The following is a 25,951-nucleotide window of genomic DNA, read 5'->3' on the forward strand; positions in this document are numbered from 1 at the left end:
ACTGGCGTAAATTTTGGTCTAATTTCTGCATAAATAGAATCCAGGGTGTTTGGGGCCAATGAGGGAACACCTCTTGCTTGACTATGACCAAAAGTGCAATTTTAATCGTGAGGAGCTAATTTACATTGCCAGTACTTTCAAATTCTTGTTGTCTATTAGCATTGCTTTCAACTTTAAAGCAATTGTAGTTGTTTTTCTTTTTATCTTTACTACATAACTGCACAGGTATGGATCGGATGGCAAGAAGCTAACATGAGCTTGGGTAGGTGTGCAACATGATGCTTAATCACTCACTAGAAAAATCTGTATTACAGATTGCATTCCACAGAAAATTAAGTCTAGTAATTAATAGCATAAGTACCCTTTTAACATTGTGATAACTGTCAATGACTGCCAATCAACCTCTCTGGCCCAGAAAGTGAACAATTAAAAGCGTAGATTCTCATTCCTTCAGGTAGTGAATTGTTGTTGGAGATTTAAAAAAATGTCAAAGTTTAATTTTTTTTTTACTTTTCCTTTCTGTCTCTTTTTTCTCTCTCTCTTAATCCAATCTTTCTTTCCCTTGTTTTAATTTTCTTTCTGATTTAACATGGAATTCACCCGGTCTAATTCACCATTCTTCTCAGTCCTTCCTCTGTTTATTTCTCAATCCTTAAATCTCTTTGGTTAAGGAGATACACTATTTGTCCTGTTGTTCACCAAGGTCCCTCGTTTCCCTTGCTGCACCGTTATCAGCTCACAGTTCCAGCAACTTTCAGGGCAAATAAATTTTGAGCTGAAGGGTGCAGGAAAAAGTCTAACTAACCAGGTATTCCACGAGATGCCCTGCTTCAGCAAATTCTAGCCCAATGAATTAAAATGGTTTCAAAAGGGAATTATTGCATTTTATAGATATAGGGGCTAAGAGGATTGAATTATGAGGACAGGTTGCATATATTAGTCTTGTTGTCCCCTGAATATAGAAGATTAAGGGGTGATTTAATTGAGGTGTTTAAAATGATTAAAGGATTTAATAGGGTAGATAGCGAGAAACTATTACCTCTGGTGAGGGAGTCCAGAACAAAGGGGCATAACCTTAAAATTGGAGCTTGGCAGTTCAGGGGTGATGACAGGAAACACTTCTTCACACAAAGGATTGTGGAAATCTGGAACTCACTTCCCCAAAAAGCTGTTGAATTGAAAATTTCAAAACTGAGATTGATAGATTTTTATTCGGCAATGGTATTAAGGAATATGGAACCAAGGCGGGCAGATGGAGTTAAGATGCAAATCAGCCATGATCTAATTGAATGGCGTAACAGGCTCAAGGGGCTGAATGGCCTACTCCTGTTGCTATGTTTCTATACCAAACTGAACAGAACACAAAGGTTTTTTTGGAGGAAAACTGCCTTGAAGCAGTGGAAATGTCAATGTGATGTTATAAAAAAATCATATGAATGTGCATTTATTACTGCTTAATCGTACAGGCTGAATTGCTCTCAAGGTTGTTTTGAGATAATGGGCCGGATCTTGCTGGAAAAATAATGGCGTGGTAACAATGCCCACCGTTACTAATGTTCAAATCGGCTAGCAAGTTCAGGGGATTAACTGATATACAGTGAGTTACGAATCTCCAGATCTTGCTGTTCGATCTACGCCACTCCGCCGTTTGCTTCGCACAAATGGCATCTTGCTCTTAGCCTCCCCGTTATTTTTAAGAACTTGCTGGATTTGCACACTAATTGCCTATTCAACTTATCACAGAAAGTTAAGTCTGGTAATTAAGAGCCTTTTTAACAATGTGATAATTGTTAATGGCAATGCCAATCAACCACTTTGGCCCAGAATGGGAACAATTTAAACTGTTCAATCTCATTCTTGCATGTAGTCAATTGTTGTTAAGTGATTTTTAAAATGTCAAATTTTAAATTTGTTTCTTACTTTACCTTTTTGTCTTTTTTCTCTCTCTCTCTCTCTCTTAATCCAATCTTTCATTTCCTCTATTTCTCTTTCTGTCACTAATTTGATTCCAATTCACCCACTCTAAATCACCCTCCTTCTCCGTCGATCCTCTTTCTTTCTTAATCCTTAAATCTAATTGATTAAGGAGATAAAGGCCCCAGATGCCCCGTTGCCCTCGCCGCGCCATTATGAGCTTGCACTTCCAGCTAGTTGCGGCGTAATACATTTTCGAAGTGAAGGGTGCAGAAAAAAGTCGAACTAACAGGGCACACCGTGAGATGCCCCACTCCAAGATCCAGCCCAATACTACTATTAATTCTTCAAAGTTTGTTTATTTTGATTTGATGTAAAAAAAACTTTCATTGTAGTCACTATTGTTAAGGACACAACTGTGACAGCCAATTTGCACACTGCACATACAATAAGATGAATGGCCAGTTAACTTGGTTTTGGTGGTGTTGGCGAAGGGAGTATGTCAGAAAAGCTCCGAATAGTACCACCAGAACATGCAGAAGCCCCATCTCATCTGAAAGATGGCACCTCTGACAATGCAGCACTCCCTCAGTACTGCACTTAAGTGTCAGCCAAGATGACCTGTTGAAGTCGTGAAGAGAGGCTTCAATGCACAACTTTCTGACTCAGAGGCAAGAGATCTATCAATTGAGCCAAGCCGACACTGATCATGGCCCAGAATTTGCTGTAACCGGTCAACGAACGGTGCCCACCGTTAGTTAGATTTGCCCTTGCACGTTTAATTTCCATGAGATCTTGCACTGGAAATTGCTGGAAATGAGAGATAGAAATGGCGCGGCACGCTCTACAGGGCATCTGGGATCTGAGTGAACAAGGCAAGCAACTGTATCTCCTTAACCAATCAGGTTGAAGGATTGTTAATGAAAAGTGCAGAGTCTGAACCGGGAAGTGTAAGTTAGAATAGTGAATTCATTGCCAAATCAGGTAGAGAAAGAAAAATAAAGAGAGGGAAAGATTAAGAGAGCGAGAAAACAGAGACAGAAAAAGTAAAAAAAGATTTTAATTATTTTTTTAAATCTCCAACATCAATTAAAAGCTGAAGGAATGAGACTCTACACTTGTAAAAGTTAATTTTCAGTGCCAGAGAGAACTTAAGGACATAAGAAATAGGAGCAAGAGTAGACCATCCGGCCCCTCAAGCCTGCTCCATCATTCAACAAGATCTGGCTGATCTTCTACCTCAACGCCATTTTCCTGCAATATCCCCATATCCCTTGATGCCTTTAATATCTAGAAATCTATCGATCTCTGTTTTGAACGTACTCAATGCCCAAGGTGTACAGAATTCCAAAGATCCACCATCCTTTGAGTGGAGATATATCCCCTCATCTAAGTCTGAAATGACCTACCCCTTATTCTGAGACTGCGACCCCTGGTTCTAGACTCCCCCGCCAGGGGAAACATCCTCCCTGCATCTACACTGTCGAGCCCTGTAAGAATTTTGTATGTTTCAATGAGATCACCTCTCATTCTTCTAAACTCGAGAGAATACAGGCCTAGTCCACTCAATCCCTTCTCATACGACAATCCCGCCATCCCAGGAATCAGTCTGGTGAACCTTCGTTGCACTCCCTCAACGGCAAGTATATCCTTTCTTAGGCAAGGAGACCAAAATTGTACACAATACTCCAGGGTGTGGTCTCACCAAGACCCTCTATAATTGCAGTAAAACATCTTTACTCCTGTACTCAAATCCTCTTGTAATAAAGGCCAACATGCCAACATACCATTTGCCTTCCCAATTGCTTGCTGCATTTGCATGTTAGCTTTCAGTGACTCATGTACAAGGACACCCAGGTCCCTTTGAACATCAACATTTCCCAATCTATCACCATTTAAAAAATACTCTTTTTCCTACCGAAGTGGATAACTTCACATTTTGCCACATTATATTCCATCTGCCATGTTCTTGCCCACTCACTTTGCCTGTCTATATCCCCTTGAAGCCTCTTTGCACCCTCCTCACAACTCACATTCCCACCTAGTTTTGTGTCATCAGCAAACTTGGAAATATTACATTTGGTCCCCTCATCCAAATCATTGATATAGATTGTGAATAGCTGGGGCCCAAGCACCAATCCCTGCAGTACCCCACTAGTCACAGTCTGCCAACCTGAAAAAGACACATTTATTGCTACTCTCTGTTTTCTGTCCGTTAACCAATTCTCAGTCCATGCCAGTATATTACCCCCAATTCTATGTGCTCTAACTTTGTTCACCAAACTCCTGTGTGGGACCTTATCAAAAGCCTTCTGAAAATCCAAATACATCACATCCACTGGTTCCTCCTTATCTATTCTACCAGTTACATTCTCAAAGAACTCCAATAGGTTTGTCAAACATGATTTCCTTTTCATAAATCCATGTTGACTCTGCCAAATCCTATTTTTACTTTCTAAGTGTCCTGTAATCGGATCCTTTATAATAGATTCTAGCATTTTCCCTGCTACTGATGTCAGGCTGACAGGTCTGTAGTTCCCTGTTTTCTCTCTCCCTCCTTTCTTAAATAGTGGGGTTACATTTGCTACCTTCCAAACTGCAGGAACCATTCCAGAATCTATAGACTTTTGACAACCAATGCATCTACTATCTCTATAGCCACCTCTTTCAAAACCCTGGGATGTAGATCATCAGGTCCTTGGGATTTATCGACTTTCAGTCCCATTAATTTCTCTAGTACAATTCTTTTTACTAATACTAATTTCTTTCAGTTCCTCATTCTTGCCAGGCCCTTGGTTCTCTAGTATTGCTGGGAGGTATTTTGTGTCTTCTTCCGTGAAGACAGACACAAAGGGCTCGATTTTAGGACCTCCAAGCCGGCGGGTTTGTGGCGGGGGGGGCTCCGAAAATCGGGGATTCCCGGGGAGGGTCTGGAGCCCGGCTCCAACCTGCCCACTTCCGGGTTCCCCAGTGACGCGCTTACAAGCGTGCGCAAGCCCCCGGCAATTAAAGCCGGTGGGATCTCACTTAAACCAATTAAGTAGGTATTTCAGGTCGTTTGCAGACCTGATTGACATGATATTTTAGGGGGAGTAGGATTTTCAACTCAACTGAGACTGTTTCCCGTACTGGGGGAAACATTCCCAGTTGAAACGGACGTGACGCAGCCACCAGCCTGTGGCAGCTGCAAAGGTCCATTTGACAGATGGGGGGGGGGGGGGGGGGGGGGGGAGTGGAGATCCTCACTCATTGCAGGAGGCCACTCGGTCACTTTGAACAAAGTTTGGCCTCCACCACCCTCCTCCTAACAATAAAATTCACAAACTTGCAACCTCAACCCCGGTGTGCAGACACATTTACCTACCTTGCGGACCCCCTCAAACGTACATCTTCCGGATGGGGGCTGCCATAGCTGCTGTCATGACCTCCTCGGAGGATGAACAGCATCATCAGCCTCGCCGTCCACTTCTGACACGTGGAGCTCCACAACACAGTGCTGTGACACATCCACCTGAACAGCAGGAGGGAGGGCAACCGCAGAGAGAGATGCGTCGCAGAAGGCATTACCCTCGCCACAGGGTCTACAGACCGAGGCTCAGCTTCCTGGACCTCTCTGAGCACCAGTGCGTACGGAGGCTCAGTGTCACTCGACATGCAGTCGTGGACATCTGCAGCCTCCTTCATGCCGAGCTGCTCCCGGCTGGCTCGAGCACCATCTTCTTACCTGTCGCTGTCAAAGTCACCACTGCCCTCAACAACTTCTCCTCCGCATCCTTCCAGGGTGCCACCGGGGACATCGCCGGCGTCTCTCAGTCGTCTGCACAAAAGAGCCCTGCAAATTCACCTACACCCACTCTGCAGTGACACAATGGGTGGCATCAGGTGTGGGTCTTCATTGTGATCCTCGGGAAAGGGCATTATTGCACAAACCAGACAAGATTTGCAAAGACGTGGCAGTAGTGGTGACAATATAACATGTAATGTGAGTTGATCAGAAATCAAATATAAGTAAAAACCATGACAAACCCTCAAACACCCTTGTGCATCCCCTTCATGCTCACGACACGTTTGCCTTACGCTTCCTACTGCACATATGTGATGCATGCCCTGTGGCTGCAGCACAGCTAGTGGCAGGTTGAGTGAGGCTGACCGTGAAAGAGATGCACGAGAGGGTGAGTATGAGATAGAGCCATGAGATTGCATGAGGATTGGGTTGAGTGGTAGTGGTGGGATGGCTACTGGCGAGGTGAGTAAGTGCAGGTAAGATGAGGATGAGCTTTGAGTGGGTGTGAGGAGTGACGTGATTGAGTTGTGTTGGCAGTGCAGAAGGAGATGTGGGGCGGGGGCTGTGATGTGGCAGACGGAGTGTAGGGGAATGAGTAAGTGTACTCACTTCGGCTGACCTACTTAGGTCATTGAAGCGCCTCCTGCACTGTTTTCAGGTGCGCGATATGTTGGTGGTGCTGGTGACCTCCTCTGCCACCTCGAGCCAGGCCTCCGTGGTGGCAGAGACAGGTCACTTCCTCCCATCCGCCGGGGAGAAGATCTCTGTCCTCCCCCCTCCTCCTCACCCCATCTAGTAAGACCTGGAGTGAGGCATCATTAAACCTGGGAGTAGCCTTTCCTCTGTGCTGCCTCCATGCTGTAATTTTGCATATTTTCTGCAGCATCAGTCAGTGGAGGACTGCCCCTTTAAATAGGGCTCCTCCAGCTGACAGCCTATGATGAGGCTGCGCAGTCCGCCCGCTGCGCAGCTTTCCAGCGCGAAACCCGGAAGCCAAGGTAAGTGGCTTCAATTAAGCTGCGATTGCGTGTGGAGCACCCCGAATTATCCACGCACCCAGTCGACCCCCCCCGACCCCCCTCCCCGCTGCCAACCCGCCTCCCTCCTAATATCGGGCCAAAAGTATTTGTTTAATTTCTCTGCCATTTCCTTATTCCCCATTATAAATTCTCCCGTCTCTGTCTGTAAGGGACCCACATTTGCCTTCACCAGTCTTTTCCTTTTTACATACCTATAGAAGCTTTTACAGTCCGTTTTTATGTTTCTCACTAGTTTACTCTCATATTCTATTTTCCCATTCTTTATCAATTTCCTGGTCCTCCTTTGCTGAATTCTAAAATGCTCCCAATCCTCAGGCTTACTGCTTTTTCTGGCAACTTTATATGTCTCTTTCTTTGATTTAATATTATCTTTAATTTCTCTTGTTAGCCACAGTTGGACCACTGCTGGGTTTTTGTGGCTTAAAGAAAAAAAATATTTGTTACAAATGATGTATTAATTCTTTAAATGCTAGCCATTGCCTGTCTACCGTCATACCTTTTAATGTAGTTCCCCAATCAACCATAGCCAACTTGCGCCTCATACCTTCGTAGTTTCCTTTATTTAGATTTAAGACCCTAGTTTCGGATTGAACTACATCACTTCCAAACTTCATGAAGAATTCTATCATATTATGGTCACTCTTCCCACAGGGCTCCTTTACCACAAGATTATTAATTAACCCTTTCTCATTGCACAATACTAGATCTAAAATAGCCTGTTCCCTAGTTGGTTCCTCAACGTACTGATCTAGAAAACCATCTTGTATACATTCTAGGAATTTGTCCTCCACATTATTAGTGCTAATTTGGTTTGCCCAATCTATCTGTGGATTGAAGTCCCTCATGATTACTGTATTACCCTTGTTGCATGCACTTCTAATTTCCTGCTTTATACTCTGCCCTAAATTACCACTACTGTTTGGTGGCTGTAATTAACACTTATCACGCCATTAAAAAGGGTACTTAGATTGAAATGGACAAACCCTAACTTTCTGTGGCGAGTTTAGTTCGCATGTTCCATTCGAGTATAGGAACTTCACACCGTTCAATACATTTGAATGGTTAGTCAGAAGCGAGATGCCGTTTCCGCAAAGCTAACGGCGGAGTGGCACATCAGTTGCATCAACTTTCAGATTATCATGTTTAACTGTGCATCTGCCCTCTCCTGAAGTTGCTGTGCAACTTGCACATAAATAACGGTGAGTGTCGTTAGCCTCACCGTTATTTTGACAGGAAAATCTGGAGCATTATAATATTACAAATAAACACTGAACATTTTATTTGGTTCACAGGAAGTAATTTAAAGCAATACAAACAGATTGTAGGAACAAGAAGGATGAGCACTGTAATCTACACACACCTACAGGATGTTTATGAGTCGATGCTACTTTTGTGTGTTTAGAGCAATGGGGAGTAATCGCCACAAAGAGCACGAGCAAGTCCTGTGGATATTCTACCACTTCCACATATATCTATCTATACCATTAAAAATTATATCTGTGTAATAAAGTAGAGAGGTATGACTGGGAATACCCAAAGACATTGTTCATCGATCAAAGTGAACCACAGACCTATCAATGCCGCAAAAACACACAAGACAGCCATATTGGATTTTGCACTTTCTTCTCATTATATTTCAAAATTATTTTTCCTCTGCCTTTTCACCCAATTCATATTATGTTTAATTATTTTTCTTTCTAGCTACCTGGTCCCACTGCAGTCCACAATTCTTCTAATCACCTGTTCCCTCTCCCAAGACGCAACCCCAGCTAGGCCAGCGGCCTGTAACCTCCAATACAATTTTAAGTTACATAATTTTTCTCAGCACCTATTCCTGTTCACACCCTGCCCAACCTCAACTCACCTCAATGTTGGCCCCTGCCTATATATTCTGGCATGACCCAATAATTTGATACAATTACATACATAGAAATATTTAGATTTATAGTTGCATATATTAATTTTTTTTTACACAGTTTGTACATTCTATTTATATGTAATGTCATATATTGCATCTATATCTCAAGCTCATACATTCTATTTCTAATTGTATAACAAGCAACAGACACAGATGAAAAGCACAGATTCATTTATTTATGTCACTGATGGGTGGAGGATACATCTGCCTCATGCATTGATTTCTTTATTTATGTAACTAAAGCATGTGAGAAGGAAAATGTATTTCTTTATCTACTTGCATTAAATGAAGAGCACACTATTTATGTACTTTTGATTTTTTTCCATGAGTAATGCCACAGGAGATCCACTGTTTTATTTTTAATTAACTTTGAAAAATCTTTTTAACCCTATTTCACGTGTCAGCATTTCAAGGGTCACTGTTTGATTTTATCTTTTAAAATCTTTTTTGCAGCATTTTTGGCTTTTTAAAATCCATTTTGTGCTGCGATTTAAGAGTTTCAGTTGTTTGGCTTTATTTTAAAAGTGCACTGAGTAAGGGTAGAATAACAGACATGCCAGAAGAGAGACCAAAAAAACAAAGACAAACAGAATGTGTGTGATAGGTATATAGAGAGCTTGAGACATACAGAAAAAGAGTGGGAGTCAAATGGAAATACAGAGACAACAATGAGAAAAGTCTGACAACCATACAGAGAAAAAGAGAAATAGTGCAAAACAAAGAGAAAAAGAGAGCAAGCCAATAAGTACTGGAGCCTGGGAAATGAGCAGTGAGGAATGCTTTTTTAAAAAAAAACTTAGTTGTGAGCATTTTACAGATCAACTGTCTAACTAATTTTGGCCAAGGTTTCCCTCTTCAGTACTATCATGTGGGAACTGCACAAATGGCAGGTTTTGTGCACAGTGATAAATCCCAATGTGGAGTCAGATGGATTTTCTTGGGTCAGCAAATATAAGTATTGTTGGGTGGGATTCTAGCAGGACTTTTAGTGGTGCCAGGGAGCCCACGTCTGGGGAGGTATGTCACTGCTGCAGGCCTCGGGCACATCAAATCTGGGGCCTTAATGAGGCTACGACACAAAATGGGCACAAATGCTTCAGTTCATAATATGCAACAGACCGCAGAATTGCAATCCAGTAGGAAATGGGCAACAGGCCTAAGTTGTCAATTCTGCAACTGCCCTCCCCCTCCCCCACCCCCACCCCACTGCTTATTGCGCACCAACTGTCCCAGTACAAGCGCCCCAGGATGTAACCTGTAAAGCAAGAGAATGATGAGGTATAAAAATAACAGCGGTTTATATTAACATTCAATGAACCAGCTGAAAGCTTCTAGCAGATCTTGTTGCACCAATCTCTTTGGCTGCTGTGACTGCTCAGATTCAGGTAACACCCACTTTTCATCTTCCTCAGACTGTAGAATGGCTTCTGTCCACTCCTCACACAGATGCATCAGTAGGCCCTTGTCCATTGTGTATCATAAGGCACAGGCCAACCACTCTTAACAATCCTGTATAGGTAATGTTGCAAGCCCCCTCGCCACCTCCTAAGTGCTCCAAACATCTAAAAGGTTCCTTTAACAGGCTTGTCAATGTTAAGCATTGTAACTGTAACCAGCTAGGGTATGCCAGTTGCAGAATGCTAACATCAATAATAGAAGCCGTGTGTATCCCTGGTCCCCAAATAACTAATCATGCAAATGTTTTCACCTTCAAAGTGCTGTGGCATACATTATTGCATCAGGATATATGTATTGTGAACACTACCCAGGAAACGAATGTTCACATGCATATCATGTGCACATTGAGTGAATAAAAATCTTTCCCACTTATGTAGCTGATGACATTTCCCACCAGTGCACGAATAGTTATATGCACACAGTCTACAATATCCCCTGCATTCGAGGGAAGTCAATCATACAGAAGACATGAGTCTGCTTATTATGCTGGCAATAATCTTCCTTCCTGGAGTGAATGCGGCAGCTAAATAATAGAGCATTTCTCACTTGTTTAATACTGCGATGCGGAAAAAATTGGCTCCCAGCCAACATGTCCCCTGCAGGTGTCTGGAATTAAGCTGTCGCATTAAAGCGTAGGGCCATTTTAACTTCCAAAGATATTAACAGGGCAATCTGAACAGCTAAATGTGGCCGCAAGTACTCTTCTATCAAATTGACGAGCTTGGTAACAATTGCCTTATTATGCCAGAGTCTCTGGATGCACTGCTTCTCTGGGAAGTACCAACGCTTATTCTGTGGTAGTACACCCAATGCATTGAAACTGACATTAGATTGAGAATATTTAATTCCCTGGCATCCCTTACTTTGATGAGCACAATTTCAACATGCCCTCTCTTACCCCTCCCCCCCACCCAACTTTTCACTTTTTCAAATCTTTGTATTCATCAAGTTGATTGCTTTTCCTAAAAGCACTATATACAATCCCACTCTAGTCACTGAAACCAAAGCATTTAAAAATGTATTAATGTGAACAAAAAGTCAGTTGTGCATTTTATCCTTGCATCAATTTTTTGCTTTGCATTAGCAGGCGAAGGAAGCATAGCCAGGTATGTGCACTTGCATATACTTTTTGAAGTACCTGGGCGCCTAAACATAGTGCACTTCCACTCGACCCCTCAGTGCCATTTCTTGCTCTGACCTCCAGTCCTCCGGGAATGAATCACTGCTGTAGACAGTGGGATCAGACAGGAAAGACAGTGCCAGCGGGAGCTTGGGCAGGGGGGAAGGAGTGAGAGAAGGTGAAAGGTGTCAGCGTGAACAAATGGGGTAGAAGTAGCAACAGTGAACTGTGGAGGGAGAGGAGAAAAGAGTGTCTGTGAACTGGGGAAGGTGGTTAGAGGGAGGGGAGTGCATAATAGTCTCTTCAATGTGGATCAACTCAAATTTCATTTATTTTTCCGATAATTTCTTTTATATTTCCCAGAGAATAGTGGACCTCTGGAACAGGCTGTCAACTTGTGAGGTGGACACCGATTCGCTGAATTCCTTCCATCGAGAGCTGGACCTGTTTCTGGCTGGGGCAGAGATCACCTCTTACAAAACATAGATTTATCAGGGCCAGAGTGATCTCCTGGACTAGCTTTGATCGCCAAAGGGATCAGAGAGGAATTTCCCAGATTTTTTTTCACCAAATTGGCCTGGGTTTTTTATCTGGTTTTCCACCTCTCCCAGGAGATCACATGGTTTTGGGTGGGTTGGGGAGTGTATATATTGTGATACACAAGGTATCACAATTGTGTGGGACAGGCTGGATGGACCGGAGCGTTTTTTCCTGTCCGTCATTGTTTGTATGTTTTTATATTAAAAATTGAACCAATTTGAAGTAAAAATAAACATTTAAAATGAACCCCAATGCACTATTTTTGAGGTAAAATTTCTGGTGTGCCCACCACTGGGCATGGGTGGGGGGGAGCCGAAGCAGCATGCACAATTTTAAATCTGTTGTCTTCACCCCTGAACATAGCCAAAAGGTTTTCGCTTCTGTATTAAAATTAAAAGCAACATATGGGATCCCTAAAGACATAAAGGAGACAGCAGATGATGCTATCATCATTCTTCTGATTATTAATTTGGTTGAAATAAAATTAGCAAAAAGAATGAACATAATATGTACAAGTCTCATTTCTCTTACATTAGAAGTGCAGGATAATTTCCTTATCATGCTCTCTTGTGAAATACACAACTACATTGTAATCATAGAGAATTTAAATCAATTAAATGTTTGCACAAACATAAAACAACTGCCAATTTCAAGATTAACTTTTACAATCCTACCATACAGACTTCCACTGAATTTATCTGTAATACACCACCAAGAAGTTATATTGCAAATACTGGTCCGAAATCTATTATCTGTATAGCGTAACATGCAGCTAGCTGCCGGTCACATTGAGTTCAGCAGCAAAGAAGCTCTGCTTGTACATGCCTGATTAGAATTGCAGGGCTCTGCTTCTTGGTCACTGATTTTTAACATTTAATGCTGGAGAGTGAGGACTGAAACACTACTTCTTCAATAACATTAAAAAGATCATATACTAAATTTGAAAAGTGCCTAATGAGTCCAGTTAAATGTGGGTTTGCATTTTCAATAGTTATAGTATATCCAGATTGGGAACAAAGTTACCCTGAGGCTTTCATTTCTGACACAAAAATGGTAATAAAGTGGCAGTATAAGAAAAATACTGATGCATAAGTTATTTTTAAAAATTAAATGATTGAGTGACAAAAATCTTCAAGGGTTAATTCACTGATTGCACATTCTAAGTGGGGGGCACAGGCTAGAAATATGTCTACAAAATTGTAGAATCTGTTCTCTGACCCATGATACGTTTAAGCACAGCTTGCCGATAAGAGCACAGAATAAGAGAATTCATCCTTCAATTTAATCTCAGGGTTCAAGTGCCAAACATAAACAGCTAAAGATATGTTCCTGCTGTTTATAATGGTCTATCTTATGGAGCAGTAAATGACAGATGGACACTTTCCCACTGTGGAGAACAAAATCACTCAGTACCCCTTGAATACTTCAATGTGGCTGAATCAAGAATGATACTGATAAAGCCTGCCCCAAAATCATGGGTTAGCAATAATGTTGGTGTATGCGAAAAAAAATACAATTCCCCATGATGGAAAACTCATTGCATAATGCTTTATCTTCCTACCTTTTGTTACAGTAAGTATGAGTGGCCACATCATAACAGCTGTCTCCACTTTACCTATTCTGATATACAGAACTGAAATTTTCAGAAATCATTTTTTTTATTATTCGTTCATGGGACGTGGGCGTCGCTGGCGAGGCCAGCATTTATTGCCCATCCCTAATTGCCCTTGAGTAGGTGGTGGTGAGCAGCCTTCTTGAACTGCTGCAGTCCGTGTGGTGAAGGTTCTCCCACAGTGCTGTTACGTAGGAAGTTCCAGGATTTTGACCCAGCGACGATGAAGGAACGGCGATATATTTCCAAGTCGGGATGGTGTGTGACTTGGAGGGGAACGTGCAGGTGGTGGTGTTCCCATGTGCCTGCTGCTCTTGTCCTTCTAGATGGTAGAAGTCACGGATTTGGGAGGTGCTGTCGAAGAAGCCTTGGCGAGTTGCTGCAGTGCATCCTGTGGATGGTGCACACTGCGTCACTGTGCGCCGGTGGTGAAGGGAGTGGATGTTTAGGGTGGTGGATGGGGTGCCAATCAAACGGGCTGCTTTGTCCTGGATGGTGTCGAGCTTCTTGAGTGTTGTTGGAGCTGCACTCATCCAGGCAAGTGGAGAGTATTCCATCACACTTCTAACTTGTGCCTTGTAGATGGTAGAAAGGCTTTGGGGAGTCAGCAGGTGAGTCACTCGCCGCAGAATACCCAGCCTCTGACCTGCTCTCGTAACCACAGTATTTATATGGCTGGTCCAGTTAAGTTTCTGGTCAATGGTGACCCCCAGGATGTTGATAGTGGGGGATTCGGCGATGGTAATGCCGTTGAATGTCAAGGGGAGGTGGTTAGACCCTCTCTTGTTGGAGATGGTCATTGCCTGGCACTTATCTGGCGCGAATGTTACTTGCCACTTATGAACCCAAGCCTGGATGTTGTCCAGGTCGTGCTGCATGCGGGCTCGGACTGCTTCATTATCTGAGGGGTTGCGAATGGAACTGAACACTGTGCAATCATCAGTGAACATCCCCATTTCTGACCTTATGATGGAGGGAAAGTCATTGATGAAGCAGCTGAAGATGGTTGGGCCTAGGACACTGCCTTGAGGAACTCCTGCAGCAATGTCTTGGGGCTGAGATGATTGGCCCCCAACGACCACTACCATCTTCCTTTGTGCTAGGTATGACTCCAGCCACTGGAGAGTTTTCCCCCTGATTCCCATTGACTTCAATTTTACTAGGGCTCCTTGGTGCCACACTCGGTCAAATGCTGCCTTGATGTCAAGGGCAGTCACTCTCATCTCACCTATGGAATTCAGCACTGTCAACGACACCTTCCATCACTTTGCTGATGATTGACAGTAGACTGATGGGGCGGTAATTGGCCGGATTGGATTTGTCCTGCTTTTTGTGGACAGGACATACCTCGGCAATTTTCCACATCGTCAGGTAGATGCCAGTGTTGTAGCTGTACTGGAACAGCTTGGCTGGAGGCGCAGCTAGTTCTGGAGCACAAGACTTCAGCATTACAGCCGGGATGTTGTCGGGGCCCATAGCCTTTGCTGTATCCAGTGCACTCAGCCGTTTCTTGATATCACGTGGAGTGAATCGAATTGGCTGAAGACTGGCTTCTGTGATGGTGGGGATATCGGGAGGAGGCCGAGATGGATCATCCACTCGGCACTTCTGGCTGAAGATGGTTGCAAACGCTTCAGCCTTGTCTTTTGCACTTACGTGCTGGACTCCGCCATCATTGAGGATGGGGATGTTTGCAGATCCTCCTCCGCCCGTTAGTTGTTTAATTGTCCACCACCATTCACAACTGGATGTGGCAGGACCGCAGAGCTTTGATCTGATCCGTTGGTTGTGGAATCGCTTAGCTCTGTCTATAGCATGTTGCTTCCGCTGTTTAGCATGCATGTAGTCCTGTGTTGTAGCTTCACCAGGTTGGCACCTCATTTTTAGGTACGCCTGGTGCTGCTTCTGGCATGCTCTTCTACACTCCTCATTGAACCAGGGTTGATCCCCTGGCTTGCTGGTAATGGAAGAGTGAGGAATATGCTGGGCCATGAGGTTACAGATTGTGCTGGAATACAATTCTGCTGCTGCTGATGGCCCACAGCGCCTCGTGGATGCCCAGTTTTGAGCTGCTAGATCTGTTCTGAATCTATCCCACTTAGCACGGTGGTAGTGCCACACAACACGTTGGATGGTGTCCTCAGTGTGAAGACGGGACCTTGTCTCCACGAGGACTGTGCGGTGGTCACTCCTGTCCAATACTGTCATGGACAGATGCATTTGCGACAGGTAGGTTGGTGAGGACGAGGTCAAGTAAGTTTTTCCCTCGTCTTGGTTCGTTCACCACCTGCCGCTGGCCCAGTCTGGCAGCTATGTCCTTCAGGTCTCGGCCAGCTCAGTCAGTCGTGGTGCTACCAAGCCACTCTTGGTGATGGACATTGAAGTCCCCCACCCAGAGTATATTCTGTGCCCTTGCAACCCTCAGTGCTTCCTCCAAGTGGTGTTCAACATGGAGGAGGACTGATTCATCAGCTGAGGGAGGACGGTAGGTGGTAATCAGCAGGAGGTTTCCTTGCCCATGTTTGACCTGATGCCATGAGATTTCAGAGTCTCGAGTCAATGTTGAGGACTCCCAGGGCCACTCCCTCCTGACTATATATCACTGTACCGCCACCTCTGGTGGGTCTGTCATGCCGGTGGGACAGGACATACCCAGGGATGGTGATGGAAGAGACTGGGACATTGGCTGAAAGGTGTGATTCTGTGAGTATGGCTATGTCAGGCTGTTGCTTGACTAGTCTGTGGGACAGCTCTCCCAATTGTGGCACAAGTCCCCAGATGTTAGTGAGAAGGACTATGCAGGGTTGACTGGGCTTGGTTTGCCTTTGTCGTGTCCGGTGCCTAGTGGTCTGATGCCGGGTGGTCCGTCCGGTTTTATTCTTATTGTGACTTTTTTTTGCGAGATTTTGCAACTGAGTGGCTTGCTCGGCCATTACAGAGGGCAATTAAGAATCAACAACATTGCTGTGGGTCTGGAGTCACATATAGGCCAGACCGGGTAAGGACGGCAGGTTTCCTTCCCTAAAGGACATTAGTGAACCAGATGGGTTTTTACGACAATCTGGTAGTTTCACGGCCACCATTACTGATACTAGTATTTTAATTCCAGATTTTATTTAATTAATTGAATTTAAATTCCCCAGCTGCCGTGGTGGGATTTGAATTCATGACTCTGGATTATTAGTCCAGGCCTCTGGATTACTAGTCCAGTAACATAACCACTATGCTACCATACCCTCATAACGTCGTATGCTAGAATATCAACTGATCGTAAACATCAATCAGAAATTGAAAATTGTTACTATCAAAAGCTTCCCAAAAAAAATGGACTAAAAGATATTTCAATCCTCAAGCAATTGTGTGCATTAAGATACTTGCCTGGAAATTGGCATATGGCTAACCAAACAGATCTTCATATGAAACCAGGTGAGAACATTACTACTAATTGGGTAAGATTCAATTTAGGCATAAAAAATGTCTTTAGTAGCTGTTGTAACATCAATGGACATATAATGGCTTCAAATTGTTACTGGAACTCAAATTGTAAAAATAGGCACGCTGTTCACAAATATTTGAGCGCAAATACTTCAAACATAACTATGCATAATCATGTTGGAAATATTGAAAATGTCGCTTATGTGTTTATATAACTAACCATAGTCTAAAAATATTTCTGTTATGTACATAATCACAGTGTCAAGCTTTAAATTATATAAATATATGCATAGTGCCACTTACTTTTAGGCCAATGGTTAATAGGTCATTAATGCAAAATGAAGCCAACTCAGGATCTTGTATCTCTAATGCAAGATGAGCTAATTCCAACAGCAAAGGGAATCTAGACACAGTTGGAGGAAGTTGAAAGAAGAGTAAGTAATACAGTTCCATCTTCACATTGATGATTCCAAAGAGAATACTGCATTGAACTTCATAGCTGACCCCCTCTAACAAATTTGAATGCAATGTATATTTTAAATATGGTTAGACTATACAGGGAATAAAATATTATGCAAACAATACTTATTATTCCACTCCATTTTACAGAAGTCTTTGGGAAGAATAGTAGTTTGCTGACATTAATAGTAGTGTATTAATGCCAAGCAAAATCTGCAATCAACCAAAAAGAGAAATAGCATCTAACTATATTGTATTAAAAATCTTACATCTGCATGCACTTCCTCTCTTACTTCCAATGCCCACATTTATATTGGAAACTGCTGCCACTGGTGCCACTGAATTACTCTTTTCCCCACAACTCTCTCAAAACAAGTTCTGGAAAATTTTCAACCGGTATTTTTTTGCTCAACAACTAAACTTTTAGGGCTCGATTTTCGCGTCGGGTTTCCGGCGGGTTTCCAGCGGGGGGGGCCCGAAAATCCCGATTTCCGGTCACGTGACCGGATCGCGACGAAATCCCGGCCACTTCCGGGTACCGCGCTGACGTGCGGGGCTGCGCGCGCAAGCCCCGCTGGTGGGAATCCCGCAGGCAATTAAAGCCAGCGGGGTTCCACTTGAGAGTACTTACCTTGCTTGTTGAGGTCAGTTAATGAGCTGAAGCAGCTGTCAAAAGAGGAAGTGTGGGATTTTAGGTTCAAGGCAGTGAGTTTCCCACACTGGGGGAAACAGTCTCTCTCCAACCAGGCGTGTTGCAGCCAGCAGCCTGTGGCAGGTGCCAAGGTGCACTCCACGGGGGAGAGCCCTCACCCACGCAGGAGACCACCGCGTCACATAGGGCAACCCCTGCCCCCCACCACCCCCCGCCAAGCCAGAGGACAGACCGACATGAAACCGCAGCCCCAGTCCGAGGAACCACCCACCTACCCTGCACAACCCCTCAGACCAACACCTGCCAGATGGGTGGTGCGTGGACACCCTCGGAGGAAGAACAGCATGACGAGTCCCAGCTGCCTCGCAGTCCACGCCGTCCGCCGCAGAGACGTGGAGCCCCCCAACACGGTGTTGTTGCACGCCCACCTGCACAGCAGGAGGGAGGGCTACCACAGAGAGAGACGCGTCGCAGAGGGCACTACCCTCGCCGCAGGGTCCACAGACCGAGGCGCAGCTCCCCGGACCTCTCCGAGCAGCAGTGCACAGGGAGGCGCAGATTCGCTCGACATGTAGTCGTGGAGATCTGCAGGCTCTTTCATGCCGAGCTGCTCCTGGCTGGCCCCAGCACCAACTGCTTACCTGTCGCTGTCAAAGTCACCACTGCCCTCCACAACTTCTCCTCCGCATCCTTCCAGGGTGCAGCCGGCTATACCGCCGATGTCTCTCAGTCGTCTGCGCGGAAGAGCCCTGCAAATACACCTGCACCTACTCTGCAGTAACACGATGGGTGGCATCAGTGGTGGGTCCTCATAGTGATACCCAGGAGCGGGCATTATTGGACACAACGGACAGGATTCGCGGAGACATGGCAATGGTGGTGTCAATATAATGTGTGCTGTTTGTTGCTCTGAAATTCAATATAGGTAACACCCAGGACAAACCCTCAGACACCCTTGTGCACCCCCTTCATGCTCACGACACGTTTGCCTTCCGCTGCCTACTGCACTTATGTGATGCATGCCCTGTGGCTGCAGCACAGGTGGTGGCAGGTTGAGTGAGGCTGGCCGTGAGGGAGATGCACGAGAGGTTGAGTATGGGATAGAGCCATGATATTGTATGAGGATTGGGTCGCGTGTTAGTGGCAGGATGAGTACTGGCGAGGTGAGTAGGTGGAGGTAAGATGAGGATGGGGTTTGAGTGGGTATGAAGGGTGATGTGACAGAGTAGTGTTGGCGGTGCCGAAGGAGATGTGGGGTGGGGGCAGTGTTGTGGCAGACGGAGTGTAGGGGAAAGACTTCGTGTTCTCACTGTGGCTGAACTACTGCGGTCATTGCAGCGCCTCCTGCACTGTATGCAGGTGGGCGATATGTTGGTGGCGCAGGTGACCCCCTCTGCCACCTCGAGCCAGGCCTTCTTGGTGGCAGAGGCAGGCCGCTTCCTCCCGCCCGCCGGGGGGAGGATCTGTGTCCTCCCCCTCCTCCTCACCCCATCTGATGATACCTGGGGTGAGGCATCATTAAACTGGGAGCAGCCTTCCCCCTGGGCTGCTCCATGCTGCAACTTGTCCCATTGGTTGCTGCAACTTGTCCCATTGGTTGCAGCATCTGTCAGTGGAGGACTGCCCCTTTAACTAGAGAGCCTCCAGCTGACAGATCGTACTGCGCATGCGCAGCCCGCCCGACGCGCAGACCAGCAGCGTGGACCCCGGAGGAGCAGGTAATTGATTCCTATTAGTGTGTTGCCTGCTACGATCGCGCGGGCAACACACTAATTTCGCCGAGCGTGTTGACCACGCTCCCGGAGGACCACCCGCTGGGAACCCGCAGGCCTGCTAAATTCGAGCCCTTACTGTCCAAAATAAGGGCTTAAACAGAATTTTTTTAAAAATCAAAAATTACATATCTCACATTAACATGATTACATTTATCAATCAAATTGTATTTTGTATCTTTTAATGACTTGATTAAAATTTTTATTTGGAAGGCCTCAGCTTCTCCCAAAACCCTGGATTTGGACTTGATATCTTTGCCCAGAGCTATGATGTTGTGAGCTGTGTAATCTGAGCACATGCAGTGCATCCAATTTCCCAGTGTACATCAATACTATTCAGTAGCTGAACTACTGGAATTTTTTTTTTTAAAGAGTTCTTCTCAGAGTTTCTGCTCAGTTGTTTTTTTAAAGTCGTTTGAAGAAAAGTTAGAGGACTGATTTCAAAAACTTTATTCAGATCAAGTTTATTGTGAGTCTTTTATTTAAAAGAGAAGCTATGTGTTTTTTGAAACAGAAAGTACGTGTGTGTTTATGTAGGTACGTTAAAAATTATTGATTATATGCCTGTTACAGCTTTTGTTTTGTGTTCCAAGCTGAGAGAGAGACTTTTCTCATCTTAACTTGAGTTCATTTTTCAAAAAAAGTTAGCTGTACTTTAAGTCAAACAACCTGATTATCAGCTATGTATGTTGACAGTACAGATTCCAATTATCACTACAGTCTCTGTATTATGTTGACAATTACAAAAGTAAATATTCTAATTAGTAATAGCTGTGAGAAATCTAAGGCTATAGTTGTTTTACCAAGAGTTTAAGACCCTGAGGCAGTTGGGCGCATGAGCAGATCACTTTGCAACCTCAAGAGGGTCGGTATTTTTGTGGCCATTTCCTTGCACTGGTTAGCTGGGGAAGGATGGCAGCTAGGTGGGTCTGTGTCCACAGCCCTCACAGCTGCCAGGTGTGCCACAAAATAGGACTCATTGGGTAATGCCAGAGATCTCAAATGTTCCGCTATGGCAGCGACCAGTGGCAGAAGATGATGCCGACCAAGAGCCATATCTGCACAATCAACTGGTCAGCTTTTTGGTTTCTGTCTTTAAGGCTACTATCCTAGGTGAACACTAGATTCCTATGTCCTAAAAAGTGCTTCCAATTGTCCTGATATCTCGACAAATTTCAAATGGAGCTGCCAATCAAAAATATTTTTGAACACATCATACAAGATATTTGTATCTGATTTGAATGGCTTGGTTCCTTCCTTAGGAAACCAACTGACAATAACCATTGTGTGGTAACAAATGTATCAAAAATAAACTGGATTATTTCTTTGTAAGAGAAGTTAGTTTTTAAACCCTTTATGTGCCATGATAGAATTAAATAAACTCATACCAAGCAAAATCTTAACCAAAAATGCTTCATTTTTGTCACAGCTGCCCAAATTTAAATTTGTTAAAAGTAATATATAGGGTGATGAATGTTTGAAATAAGTTAGAGGAGTTATAGATATAGTTGCATGGTAGGCTAGGTGAGATAGATTGCTAATGCAACAAACTCAATTTGCCGAATGGCTTTTTCTCCTCCTTGGCTTTTTCTCATATTCTTCTTACGTTCATCCCTGAAAATTATAGGGTCAAATGCAAGAATCCATTTAGATTCATTTGACCAGCCTGATGTGGTTCTGCATGGTTCGCAGTATGTATTGCTATATACTACATTTTTAGACAAAGGCTAGAAATTATTGGTGTAGTGGAAATAATACTCAAATTTACCAAACCTACTTTTCATCCTCAGACACCTGGGAAGTGCTTGTTGAGAGTTGTTCTCCAGTGGATTCCTGATCGTCAGAACTTGTTGATGTTAAACTTGTTGATGAACTTGTTGCTTCATTTGATGTTAAAAGCTGATATATCTGATTCAGCTGAACTGTGAGGTTTTTTGGAAATTCCTTAGCTTCCAATTGACTAAAAAGGTGAAAAAATTACAGCATTAGATATCTGTAAAACAAATAACTGGAGTACTTCCAAAGTGTGCAAGTCTTTCTTTTTTATTTGACTATATACACCATATTTTAAGATAACAACACCTTTGAATGTGAAGGTAAAATCACATAAACATAATACATCGAAAGAAGAAGTCATTATTTTTTTTATTCGTTAATGGGATGTGGGCATTGCTGGCGAGGCCAGCATTTATTGCCCATCCCTAATTGCCCTTGAGAAGGTGGTGGTGAGCCGTCTTCTTGAACCGCTGCAGTCCGTGTGGTGAAGGTTCTCCCACAGTGATGTTAGGAAGGGAGTTCCAGTATTTTGACCCAGCGACAATGAAGGAACGGCGATATATTCCCAAGTCGGGATGGTGTGTGACTTGGAGGGGAATGTGCAGGTGGTGTTGTTCCCACGTGCCTGCTGCCCTTGTCCTTCTAGGTGGTAGAGGTTGCAGGTTTGGGAGGTGCTGTCGAAGAAGCCTTGGCGAGTTGCTGCAGTGCATCCTGTGGATGGTACACACTGCAGCCACAGTGTGCCGGTGGTGAAGGGAGTGAATGTTTAGCGTGGTGGATGGGGTGCCAATCAAGCGGGCAGCTTTGTCCTTGTAGGATACAGAAGGTGCTTACATCACATTTTCCTCATGGTTTGCAGAGTTTGATTTTAAAACTTAAGTTGGCACTTACAATCAGCATGTGCTGAGTTTTTCCTCCCACTATCTGCCCAGGATTGCAGTTTTGGGGGAATAGGTGTGCTCCAATTACATTACAAGAGATCAGTTCTACCTGGAAGAACACAGTTCAGGCTGCTTTCTATTGACTAGATTTTCTACCATTCCTAGTCGATACATGCAGGCAAATCTGGAGTCACAATTTTAATTTGTAAACTCATGACATGAGGATTGTTGCATTAGCTGCTAGCCAACAGTAAACCTTGGGCAATATAGCCTAGGGCTGCCAACTCTGGTTAAATGTATTCCTAGAGATTTCACCACATCACCTCCCGCCTCCAACCTCTCTGCCCGGTTCCTCCATCTCAATATTTTTAGAACTAATAAATGAAAGTTCAAATAAAACAAAAAAAAACATTTTTTTAATGCTCCTTGGATTTTTCTCTTTGGTTGCTGGCAGCAGTGTCCAAGAGATCAATCTTTAATTCCTGGAGACTCCAGGACAATCCTCAAGGGTTGGCAACCCTACCTCAGTGGAGATATTTATTGCATCATACTACTTGACCTCCTGATACATTTCTCTTGGACAAAAATAAAGATAAAAATTATATCACTCTTTTTGTCACTGTTTCTCTGCTTGTCATACATTTTCCTGATCCCTGTAATTGCTTTATTTTCTCTCTCTTCTGTATGTTTAGCAGTCTTCTTTATTGTTCCTCACACGATTTCTTGTGCACTCTCAATTTTTTTCCTATCTCATACAAACTTAGTTTGGGTATAGAAGAATATGGATGCCTGAAACCTGAAGAGAAAGAAGCCTGCGCATTCAGAGCAATCTATGTAGACAGCAGCAAAATCTACAATCTGGAACCACTGTCAGGAGGGAACAGGAAATTCTGAGGCCTGGGGCTGTTGCCAGCAAGAAGTTAGCAACAGGCTGGGCCTAGAGTCAAGGTTGAAATTAAAAGAGCCAGCCAGTTAGTAGTGGAGCGAAAGCTGAGAAGGAGGGAACTCTGGCAGCCAGAAGCAGAGTGAAGCACAAGATAACGACCAAAGTCAAACTGAACTGCTGCTCAATCTTGCAATTGATTGGTTACTACTGATCGCATGCTCAAAGGTACCAGTAAGCTGGTTCACATGCCACAGTGCAAAAACTGACAAATTTAGATAAATAGATTTCTGCTAAGAATAAATTCTGGTCATCGCATGCAGTAAATTTTAAATTATTTATTCGGTAAAGAAAAGGAAACTTAAAAGTGATAGCTCTCTCACTGTGATGCATCTATGGAAATGTGACTTTTATTTTCAATGTTTTTTCCTCACTTGTGTTACAAAATATTAGTAATATTTTAAAATATATTTGTCTTATTTTATATACCTTAAGTTTTAGAATACTTCAGAGTTGTGAATAAAGTAGAGAAAATTGAATCTGATCTGTGCAAGCCTAAAAATGATCATGGTTCCTTAAAATAAAAAGAAATAAATGTGAAATCAGTTTTAAACCAATATTTCAAATCACTTGGACAAACAGCTTTCATTGGACTGGGTGATGCAATGACAGGTTTGCAGCAATGTCCAAGCTGTTCATCTTTGTGGGCCACTTGGGCACTGTGGAGTCTCACAGACTACACCTATCACTTTCCATAATTTTAAAGCAGCAATAATAAATAAAGAGAAAAAAGGGGCACAGCCCATTACATCAGGCCTTTGTCCCCACTTTGCTGCACTAGGATTTCCTCACCATCCCCATACATATAACACTCAACCTGCACCTGCATAAGCCCAGCGAAAGAAGTCAAACGAAGCAGCAAAGGGCATTCCCCAGCCTCCTGCCTCACTTTGCTCTGCGTCAGACCATTGGGCACCCCAGCGGAGAGGCACCTGAAGAAACCCAGCATTGCGGCTTGCACTAGGATCCCTGTGTACCAGCGAAAAAAATATAATGGAAGTCTTAATAGGATTATTTATCTCCCCCACCCCATGGTTCAACCATTGGCCCTCGAGCCCTTCTGGCTGCTGTTTTCCAGCAGCAACCAGGACCATAGCTGCAGGCTTCTACAGCCTGCAACTTACTTCCTGTTTCCACTTCATAGTTCCTGCCACAAGGCTGTGCCAGGTTTGGCCCTGTGCCAGAAGTGCACCTGGGCCATACAAATGGCTTAGGCAAGGAAATTCAAGGACATTTCGTTTCTCAGGCACAGCGACTGATAGAGGACCTTGGAGGAAAACTTACCCTCTACATTGTCCAACAGGTGTACGGCTCTTAAGCAAAATCACTACGTGCTCCTTTTCAGTTTTCAGGAGGAAAAAGTAAGGTGGATGGCTACTGCGTGTCAGTGCATATATCTAGGGATTGAGATTACTACTTGTGCTGAGTCAGATATCCCTGCAACTGCAAGCATAGCAGGTTATGTGGTAACTGCCTGAGCCTGTTTGGGATGCATCTGTAGTCATGTCGCCCCAAGAGATAGCTCCAACATCTGTACAGGTCCTGTCATCTCCTGCTGCTGGGCACCCCGTCATAACAATTAGAGATCTTTTTATTTGTTCTTGGGGTGCTTTGCCCATCCTAGTTGCCCTGTGAAGGTGGTGATGGACCTTCTTCTTGTACCTCTGTAGTCCATGTGCTGATGGTACTCCCACCTGAATATTCACCCAACAATGATGAAGGAATGGTGATATATGTCCAAAAGATGGGAGATTTGGAGGTGATGGCATTCCCCAATATTGCAGTCTGTCCTGCTTGGTGGTGGAGGCTACAAGGCAGGGACGTGCTATTGATGTAAGCTTGGCAAGTTACTACAATGTACCCTATAGATAATACAGCCAAAGGGTGTCAGTGGTGGAATGACTGGGTATTGAGTCCAGTGGTAGAGACGTCAATCAAGCAAACTGCTCCGTCGTGGATGATGTCAAGCTGTAGCTGCATCCATCTAGGCAAGTGGTGAGTATACTGTCACACTGCTGACTTGTGTCTTACAGATGGTGGAGAGCCTTTGAGGGGCCAGAAGGTGAGCCACTAGTAGTCAGATGTTAATAGGGCTAATGCAGTTAAGTTTCTGGTTAATAATGACCCCCAAGATGTTGATAGTTGGGGAGTCAACGATGCTGTGCCATTAAAGGTTGTGTGAGATATTGAACTTTTTCTTCTTGGAGGCGGTCATTGTCTGGTACTTTTTAACACAAATGTTACCTGTCACTTGTCAGTCCAAGCCTGGATGTTATGCAGAGTCTACTGTAGGTTAGCACAGACTGCTTAATTATCAGAGCAGTTGCGAATGCAGCTGAACACATGGAATCGACACCAAACAGTCCTACTTTTGACCTTATGACAGAGGGAAAGGTTATTGATGAAGCAGCTGAAAACGGTTGGTCCAAGGATACTTCCCTGAGGAACTCCTGCAGCGAATGTCCTGGGACTCTGATGATTGGCCTTTGACCACCATAAACATCTTCCTTTGGGTCAGGTATGATTTCAACCACTGGAATTTTTCCCTTTGACCTTCATTGGTTTCAGTTTTGCTAGGGCTCATTGATGCCATGCTCAGTCGAATGTTGCCTTGATATCAAGAGCAGTTATTCTCACCCATCCTCTG

The 25,951-nt window shown here is 44.0% G+C and overlaps 1 protein-coding gene across 1 annotated transcript in view; it reads right to left on the reverse strand.

Moving 5' to 3' along the window:
* The window catches only part of LOC137340238 (cilia- and flagella-associated protein 46), a 303,329-nt gene that overhangs the window by 246,842 nt on the left and 30,536 nt on the right, over positions 1-25,951 (reverse strand). The window contains exons 8-9 of the mRNA XM_068002660.1: positions 21,482-21,664; positions 17,111-17,224 (exon numbers count right to left, since the gene is read on the reverse strand). Coding sequence (XP_067858761.1) covers positions 17,111-17,224; positions 21,482-21,664 — 297 coding nt within the window. The remainder of the gene's footprint in view (positions 1-17,110; positions 17,225-21,481; positions 21,665-25,951) is intronic.

This window comes from Heptranchias perlo, chromosome 21 (genome assembly GCF_035084215.1).
Source record: "Heptranchias perlo isolate sHepPer1 chromosome 21, sHepPer1.hap1, whole genome shotgun sequence".
Taxonomy (NCBI): domain Eukaryota; kingdom Metazoa; phylum Chordata; class Chondrichthyes; order Hexanchiformes; family Hexanchidae; genus Heptranchias; species Heptranchias perlo.